At 64.5% G+C, this 8,955-nt stretch overlaps 1 protein-coding gene across 2 annotated transcripts; it reads left to right on the top strand.

Moving 5' to 3' along the window:
* Positions 1-767: 767 nt before the first annotated feature.
* On the top strand, positions 768-6,110 carry LOC120859311 (beta-galactosidase-1-like protein 2). Of its 2 annotated transcripts, XM_040235458.1 has the most exons (10): positions 768-1,278; positions 1,698-1,778; positions 2,370-2,476; positions 2,943-3,083; positions 3,241-3,312; positions 3,494-3,572; positions 4,537-4,624; positions 4,797-4,908; positions 5,145-5,261; positions 5,390-6,110. In XM_040235458.1, the coding sequence occupies exons 1-10, from the start codon at positions 1,197-1,199 to the stop codon at positions 5,474-5,476; spliced, it is 966 nt and encodes a 321-aa protein (XP_040091392.1). In that variant the 5' UTR covers positions 768-1,196; the 3' UTR covers positions 5,477-6,110. The 2 variants fall into 2 exon arrangements, with proteins under 2 accessions (XP_040091392.1, XP_040091393.1); XM_040235459.1 differs by lacking the exon at positions 3,241-3,312 and having other exon boundaries at positions 5,390-5,664.
* Positions 6,111-8,955: the final 2,845 nt, after the last annotated feature.

Genomic DNA, 8,955 nt, shown 5'->3' with positions numbered 1-8,955 from the left:
ATGTGTGGGCGGGTGTGAGTGGGTGTGGGAGGGTGTGGGCAGGTGTGAGCAGGTGTGTGCAGGTGTGGGCAGGTACGGGTGAGTGGGGCAGTGCAGGCAGGTGTGAGTGGGTGTGGGCAGGTGTGGGTGGGTGTGGCCAGATGTGAGAGGCCCAGAAGCCCGGCTTCCTGTGCTGTGAGATGTGGACGCCCCCACTGCTCTTGAGTATGCAGAGACCGCCCCCCACACCCTCTCGTTTTGAAGACCTGGGTGCTTCTGGGCTTTGCTGGTGGCTCAGCAAAGAACGTGCCAGGAATGCAGGAGGCCCAGGGTCTGTGCTCACGGACCGCGTTGCGGCCAGCCTCCCTGCACGTCAGCCGGGCGCACCTGCCGTTTCCCTGGGGTGAAGCCCCAGCTGGCACTGCTTCCTTCACGCGGGCATGATCTTCTCCAGGAAGAGGGCTGTCAAAGATGTCCATTCCTCCCAGATTCATCAACAGCCAGTGTTACTAATCAATAATGGTAACATTTGCTACCTGACAGGAGCCTTGCTTGGCTCCCTGTGGCTCAGTGGTAAAGAATCTGCCTGCAGTGCAGGAGACGTGGTTCCATCGCTGGGTCCAGAAAATCCCCTGGAGGAGGAAATGGTGACCCGCTCCAGGGCTGCTGCCTGGAGAGCCCGTGGACAGAGGAGCCTGGTGGACTGTAGCTCCCTGGGTTGCAGAGAGGCAGACATGACTCAGGGACTACACAGCAGCGCCTTGTTCAGCTCTTTCCCTTCAGCCAGTATAGGCATTTTAAACTGTGTGTGATGTTCATTAACCGTGCATGTTACTCGTCCACGGATCCTGTGTGTGTGGCGGGCTCGTTCTCCAGCCTGGGTGGGGCCGGGGCGCGCTCAGACCTTGCCTCTAATCAGGTCCTCCAGGTGAGCACCAGGCGAAGCCCCCTGGGCAGGGGGTGGGATTGCGGCCTGGCTGCAGCCTGGCCCCAGGCAGACTCGTCTGGGAACTGAAAGCCGCTGAAAGCCGAGCTCTGGACTCGGGGCCTCTGGCCACGGACTGCAGCTGGGTTCAGGGAAGCCACGGGCCAGAGCGGTGAGGGGCCTCCCAGGGGCTCAGGGCTCGTGACCGCTCGGCCATGAAACGCCCCTCCCCGCAGAGGTCTTGAACACGGTGTCAGCCATCGTCGAAGCTGGTTCGTCCATCAACCTGTACATGTTCCACGGGGGCACCAACTTCGGCTTCATCGGAGGAGCCATGCACTTCCAGGACTACAAGCCTGATGTCACTAGCTATGGTGCGTATCCCCGACAGGGCACGCACAGCACTCCCGGGCACTCCAGGGGCATCCCTCGGGGACAGCGGCTGGCACCTCCCACGTGAAGGCGAGGATTTGTTCGGACCATCACCGAAGCTTCCAGGGTGTAGGAGACCAGTTGGCTGGGGAAGGAAGCACAGCCCAGGCCAGGAGGAGTGGCTCTTGGGGACAGCCCCTACCCCTCCTCAGGGCCTGGAGATGGGGTGACTGTGCCCTCCCGCCTGCCAAGAGGGGCCTGGAGGCTCTGTTCACGTGTTCCGCGAGTGTGGTGGTCTGGCTGACCGGCGGCTCACGTCGAGCATCTTGCCTGCGGCGTTGCTGGGACGAGGAGCCTACTGCTGAGCCCGCCTCCTCCCACGATGGGGCCTGATGCCCGGGACCTGTCTGGTGTCTCGCAGACTATGATGCGGTGCTGACGGAGGCCGGGGACTACACGGCCAAGTACACGAAGCTCCGGGAATTCTTTGGCTCCATGGCAGGTACCTGCGCGCTGGCCACTGCTCTGAGACCTCAGGAAACTGGCTTCCTCCCCTTCCCCCTCACCATCCTCCCACACCTCCGTCCCGCGCACCGTCCTCCCCCTCCTCCCCCTGTCCTCCCCTCCCCCCTCATCCTCCCCCTCCTCCCCCTTCCTCCCCTCCTCCCACATTGTCCTCCCCTCCTCCATCCTCCTTCTCCCGCATCGTCCTCCCCTCCTCCCTCTGTCTTCCCCTGTCCTCCCCTCCTCCCACATCGTCCTCCCCGTCCTGCCACCATCCTCCCTCACCCCACATTCCTCCCTCCCCACCCCACCTCCCTGTGTAGGAACTTCCTAGGAAGGACAGGGAAGTCTGAGTGACCGTCGTCACCTGAGTAGGGGTCTTGCCAGCGTCACCTCCTCACAGGTGTCTATGTTTTGAAGGGTGTGAAAAGCAAGCCCTGTGCAGCCCCCATCTTCCTGGAGGGTTCTCTGTGTGGCTGGCAGTGGCGTGTTCTGCTGGGTGTGGGCAGGAGCTGGGGCTGGTGGTGGCTGGGGGTGCAGTGACTGTCAGGGTCCTTTGGGGATGTCCCGTCGTCTGTTTGTGGTGCAGGGGCCCCTCTTCCCATCCCGCCTGACCTTCTTCCCAAGAGGGCGTATGACCCGGTGACACCAGCTTTCTACGTGTCCCTGTGGGATGCCCTGAACTTCCTGGAGATGGTGAGTGCAAGCTAGGCCCTGGGCTCAGGGCCTCACCCCCTGCCACGGCTCGGCCCACAGACGCTCTGAGCTTCCTGGAGCTGCTGAGCTGGAGGACGAAGAGAACCAGTCTCCATGGGGCTCCACCCCAGCCTCAGCTCAGAGTGCAGAAGACAGGCAGACAGGAGGAGGAGGGGGGATGGATGCAGGGAGCCAGAGGAGGAGCACGGAGGAGCAAGGGGGCCGAGGCGAGGTCCACCTCGAGCCCCAGGCCCCTGTGCTCAGCTTCCCTCTGTCCCGCCCCCGGACCCTGATGAGGAATCGGGCAGGACTGTGGCGCCTGCCTGAGTGACAGCAAATAGAGAGCGGTCGTCCTCGCCACGCTCCGCGTGCTGACCCCGTGAGGCCACCCCTTTCCTGCGCCCCGCACCCCGGAAGACGAGGGGCCCTCTTTCGTCAGCCTCACGCCCGTCTCCTGTCCATGTAGCCGGTCACCTCGGAGCACCCGGTCAACATGGAGGGCCTCCCGATCAATGGGGGCAGCGGGCAGTCCTTCGGGTACACGCTGTACGAGACCACCATCACTGCGTCCGGCGTCCTCACTGCCCTTGTGCGTGACCGGGGACAGGTAGGGCCAACCCCGCACCCAGACGCTCCCACGTGTGGAGATGGCCCCACACCGCGGCCTCCATTCCCTCCCCGCCCCCGGGCCCTCCCCTCTGCGTACCCGGTGGGACCCCCAGGCCCCCCGCTGACGCTGTGGGCTGTGCCTGCTCCTTGGGCAGGTGTTCCTGAACACCTTCTTCCTGGGGATCCTCGACTACAAGAAGAATACGATCGTCATCCCCGTGGTCCAGGTTTGTCCGGGCCGGGGGCCGGAAGGGGGCTGGGACTGGGGGTCGCCACACAGCTGGGGTGGGTGTGGCTCTGTGATCAGGGACCCTGTCCCGTGTTCAGAGTTCAGGGAGAATTGGGGCGCCACCGAGAAACCCCGAGGGGCGGCTGGGGCTTCCTCAGGGTGTCCTGTGCTGCCCACAGGGGTTCACGACGCTGAGGATCCTGGTGGAGAACTGCGGGAGAGTCAACTACGGGGACAGCATCGACCAGCAGCGCAAAGGTGGGTCTCGGCGCCGCCACCTGGCCTTCCCCACAGGAGCGCCACGGGGCGCGGGGCTGCGCCAGGGAGGGGCTCCCAGCTGGATGGGGATTCCTGGGAGCCCCTGGAGGGGTGAGTCCTGGGGTCCCCCTGGAGGGGTGAGTCTTGGGGTCCCCCTGGAGGGGTGAGTCCTGGGGTCCCCCTGGAGGGGTGAGTCTTGGGGGCTTTCTGAACCTTCTCTCTCTTGTTATCTTTCAAACCCGGGGGGTTTCATGCAGTCTGAGATAGGAGCTGGATGAGAACCCTCCCCAGGCAGGGTCGCCTCAGTCACCTTGAGGAAGCGATGTGATCAGACTGGGGCACCTGGGTCCTAGGACACCCCTCCCCTCCCCAGACCCTCGGGGCCCCCCTGAGGGGCTTGCAGCCCTGGCCTCCCCTGCTCCCCCATCCTCTGGGGTCCCTGGCCGGGTCACTGGTCTGCCCCATCTGGGCTGCAAAACACTGACCTCAGTAGCTGCAGGCTGAGACACCCCGTCAAACCTGTCATCTGAGTCTCCTTTCCTGTTGAAAGCCTCCACCCCAAAGGGAGTGCCCCCCAGAAGGCCCAGAGATAGACGCCACCCTGGCCCCCCTCCGAAGGCCCAGAGACAGACCCCACCCTGGGTGCCCCCTCAGAGCCACCCCGGGCACCCCCCCACCAGAAGACCCAGAGACAGACGCCACCCCGGCCCCCCTCAGAAGGCCCAGAGACAGACGCCACCCCAGGCGCCCCCCAGAAGGCCCGGAAGCCTGGGGCTGGCAGACTCCGTCTGCTGGCTCGCAGGGCTTTGGGATGGCAGGGGAGGAATTCGCGTGAAGAGCCCCCTGGGGAGCTGGCCTCTCCGGGGAAGTCTTTTCTGGAGCTTTCCGGAAGCTGTCCATGTATGTGCCTGGCCTGCTGGGCCCCTGTCCGCCCTTCTCGCTCAGCCCTGCCCCCTTCCCACAGGTATCATTGGAAGCGTCTATCTGAACGACTCTCCCCTGAAAAAATTCAGAACCTACAGCCTGGAGATGGACAGGAGCTTCCTGCAGAGGTCTGTCCCGCCCTGTGCCAGCTGAGGGCAGAAGAGGCTGCCGTCCTTGCCCCCGCCCTGCCCCGGGGTCCCTGGGACCCTCTCCCCAACCATCGCTGCGGGCCACAGGGCAGGCGTGGGCTCTGGACACAGGCGACCCGCAAAGGGCCCTTCCCTGTCTGTCTGCCTGCAGGTTCACTGCAGACAAGTGGAAACCTCTGACGGAAGAGCCCGTGTTCCCTGCGTTCTTCCTGGGAGCCCTGTCTGTCTCGGACTCCCCCTACGACACCTTTGTGAAGCTGGAGGTGTGTAACTCCCGCCGGGGTGTGCGCACCGCGTGTGCCCACAGGCTCTCCATCGTGGCCTCTCTGGTGGAGAGCACCGGCTGGGCTTCTCGGGGCCAGGACTGGGGGTCCAGTCTGAGCCGGGTGCCCTGCGGGGGCAGCTGCAGGCTGGGGGCAGTCCTGGCTGGTCCCTCAGCAGCTAAGAGCCCCTGTCACTCTGAATTCAGCTAAGTGATGCGTCCCTCCGCTTCTCGTAGGGCTGGGAAAAGGGGGTTGTGTTCATCAACAACCAGAACCTCGGCCGCTACTGGAACATCGGGCCCCAGGAGACCCTCTACCTCCCAGGCGTCTGGCTGGACGTAGGCTTAAATAAGGTGGGGGCTCGTCCCCCGGGACCCCTCCTCAGCCCCGTCCTCCCTGCCCCGCCGCGTTTCCCGGGAGGCCTGGGTGGGTGAGAGAGGACAGACGTTCCGCCCAGAGACAGTCTGGCCATCTCCCCCAGATCATCATCTTTGAGGAGAAGATGGCGCAACGGATAATCCAGTTTGTGGACACGCCCAACCTGGGCCAGCACGAGTACGTGCACTGAGCCGCCCAGGCCCGCGACCCCGCTGACCACTGACCGGCCTGTGCCCGCTCCATCTGCCCTCGGGAGTCTGCCTGCGGCTGCAGTTGACCCTCGCCCTGCAGGACGGGAGGCGCGAGGAGGGGGCGAGGGGCCCTCCCTCCTGGAGCGCCTCCCCGCTCCCCTAGGCCAGATGGGGACGGTTCACCGTGGGGGCCAGTGGGGCCCGGCTCCTGAGTGTTTGCTCCTCTGTCCCCGGCCTGGCCATGCCCTCGTCTCTGTGGCCCCGGCTGTGAGCTGGGGGGCACGTCACTGTCCGTGGAGGGTGGGGGGAGCCCGCTGACCCTTCACGACCTGCCCAGGCCTCTCTGCCATCCTGGGAGGATGCCGGTGCGGTGCAGAGCCAGCGGCCTCCTCTGCGCCCCCCAGGGGTCTGAGCGTCTGAGAGTCGAGCCTCACCTCCCGTGTTCCCTCCCCGCTCCTCGTGAGGAAGCATCTGCTGAGAGGAAAGGCCGCTGCTCTGGGAAATGGTTGGGGGGGGCGGGCAGCCTCCTCCCACCTGTCCATCCAGACCCTGGGGTGTGCCCAGAGGGGAGTCCTCTGTGGGGCTCTGATTCGCTGCCCTGAGTTGCAATAAAGCCACAGAGTTGAGTCCAGGCCTGCTTGGCAGTGTGTCTCTGACCCGGTCTCTGTGTGGGGAGCTGAGACGCGGGCTTGTGGTGCTGGGCACAGAGTCAGCCCAGCTGGTGGGGGACGCAGACCGTCTGGCAGGCAGGGGGCAGCTGTGCCTGTGGGCGTGCATCCTCATGGACCTGGATTCCTCTGCTGCCAACGGAGGCTCTTCTGCAGCAGCCCCAGTCCAAGGGCAGATTCCTCCCCGGAGTGGGACACGGCTTGGGTCTGCTGGGGGCACTGGTGTGCCGCCCCCGGGCCCATGAGCCGGGTCAAGGGCAGATGGTCGCGGCGGGCTGAACCCCGTAGTCCTGTTGGAGGCTGACGGTGGAGCTCACTGAAGCGAACCTGTGGGCCGTGGCTGGTTGGCCAGGAGGTATCTAGAGCACGTCCTGATCTCGTCCAAACTAACCAGCCCTTCCTGCCCCGCGTTCCGCGGGAAGCTCGGAGCTGAGCGCCAGGAGCCGAGGCCCCAGCCGGGCCCAACGAGGCCCGTGGGCGTGTGTCCAGCCGGGTGCACCTGGGGTCTGCAGTGAGCACGCCCTGCATGGCCCCATGCCACCTGACACGCAGCCCTTCCTGGGCAAGGTCCCTGGCTCCACCTGTCTTCCTGACTTCCCTGCCCGGCGACCCCAGCTTGTCTGTCCAAGCACCTAGGCAGGACGCGCCTTCCGGCTCACCCAGCCTGGAAGTGCTGGGCATCTCAGGCTCTCCCAGGCCTCCTCCCCCTCTGTCCGTACTTGCTGTGGAGGCTGTGTACACGGGGCTTGTCAACAGCCTTCAGTCTTGTTCTCTGCAGCGTGCATCCCCGGCTGAGCTCCAGGGGCTCCAGCCGCTGGCCGCTCACCTCCCCTGTGAGTGTACGACAGTCACACGAGCCCACACTGCCATCGCTGTGTGGACCCCTGCAGTCTGCCCAGAGCGGTAGACAAAGCTCTCTGCTCCGTCTGGCTCTCCTCAGTTCAGTTCAGTTCAGTTGCTCAGTCGTGTCTGACTCTTTGCAACCCCATGAATCACAGCCCACCAGGCCTCCCTGTCTATCACCAACTCCGAGAGTTCACTCAGACTCACGTCCATCGAGCCGGAGATGCCATCCAGCCATCTCATCCTCTGTCGTCCCTTCTCCTCCTGCCCCCAATCCCTCCCAGCATCAGAGTCTTTTCCAGCGAGCCAACTCTCCTCAGCTCCTCTCAAATCCTGCACCCGGCCCAGCAGCTCGCCCTGCCGTGAGCCCAGACCTGACCCACCTCGCCCGACCCGCGGTGGTCTCCGGCCGTCTGCCCGGATCCTGTTCGTGCAGAGCACAGGAGGCAAGCGATCCTTCTAGAAGGCTGGCTGGACCGAGTCCACCCTCTGCCCTGAACCTCTGGCAGCCCCTCCTCCCACTCCCAGGCTGCCTGTCCGGTGTCCCTGCTCGCATGTCTGACACCCCTCCCCCAGTCAGCTGCCCTCAGGGCCTGTCTGCCAGGCGCCTCCTGCTGACGGAGCGCTCTGCCCTGGATCCCCGTCTCTGCGCCTCTGCCCGGAGGCCGTTCTGATGCCGCCCGCGTCCGCCTCCTGGTGCGGACGGCGTCCAGAGCGCCCCGGCTTTGTGTGTTCGCATCCTCTCGGGAGGTGACCCCAAGGCTTTCGGGGCCCATGCCGTGCCTGGAGCAGGGAGCATCCAGAGGGCCGTCTCACAGTACAGGTGGGACGCTTAAGCGATGAGGAAGCAGGCAGGGCGGAGGAGGGTTAAGACAGTTAAAAACCATAGTTGACTTTTAATTTAGAAACAAATTAAATACAGTTGAATTAAAACAGACCTACGGTGCAGCTGTGGGGGCAGCCCTCCCCACTGTGTCCTCCGGGCTCCGCTCCCCCCCACTCCCAATGGGGGAGCAAACAGGCTATGGTCACCGACCGAACCCTGGCTCATAACGAACTCATTCCCAACGAAGACGGAAGCTGCAGTCCACCAGGGTTATGACTGTAAATAAATACACATGCAGCTAAGAGGGTGTTAGGTGAACACAACTGAACTAGTATCTGCCAAAAAGGAAAAAAAAAGAGACGATCCCATTTTGTGGTTCATCACCAATTTCCTGAAAACCAGCCCTGGCCTTCTGGCCAAGACAGTGGCCCAGCCAGGCGAGCTGACCCAGTGTCCAGGGTTGGTCCCGACGAGCGAGGCCGCGGTGCCCAGCGCGAGTTCACCCACTCAGCTGGTCACTGTCTCCCCCGTGGTTCCCAGGCACCCGTGGGCCCCACAAGGCGGCTCAGGGCTCAGGGGAGGGGGCCGTGGGATGCTCTCGTGACCACGGTGAGGAGGTAAACCCTCTTCAGCACAGGCAGGGATGCTGCTTGGCACTCTGGGTCACTGCGCTGAGGCCTTGGCCCCCCAATACCCAGGAGCGGGCTCTCCGCAGCCCTCGGGCCCGGCCGGCGAGTTTCAGGAGGGTGGGGGCTGTTAGCGTTAAAAGTAAACACCTGTTCGAGGGGCACGGGCCGTTCCTCTGCCTCTCAGGGGAGGAAAATTGTGCTTCCAGCGGTCAGGAGCGTGAGAGGGGGCTGGCAGAGGGCTGGCCCGCGGGGAAGGCAGGGGGACCAGCGCCTCCCTCTTGGCAAGGGGCTGTGTGGTGGTGGGGGATAGGGGGAGGGACGACGGGAGGCCAGCTGATGCGCGCCCCATTAGGGAGAAGCGAGGTTTTGCTTCCCACTCTGCGTGTAAGTCACCATTTGCCAGCAGTCTGGGCTCTGTCTCCCGCCCTCCGGGTCCAGGTCGCCTCTGTGCCCTTCTGTCGATGCCTCCGCTAGGCCAAAGCCCCCCCGCCCCGGCCGGGGCAGGGAGGACA

This window comes from Oryx dammah, unplaced genomic scaffold (genome assembly GCF_014754425.2).
Source record: "Oryx dammah isolate SB20612 unplaced genomic scaffold, SCBI_Odam_1.1 HiC_scaffold_541, whole genome shotgun sequence".
Lineage (NCBI taxonomy): Eukaryota > Metazoa > Chordata > Mammalia > Artiodactyla > Bovidae > Oryx > Oryx dammah.
The sequence above is the reverse complement of the archived record's forward strand: the minus strand, read 5'-3'. Positions and strand labels throughout refer to the sequence as shown.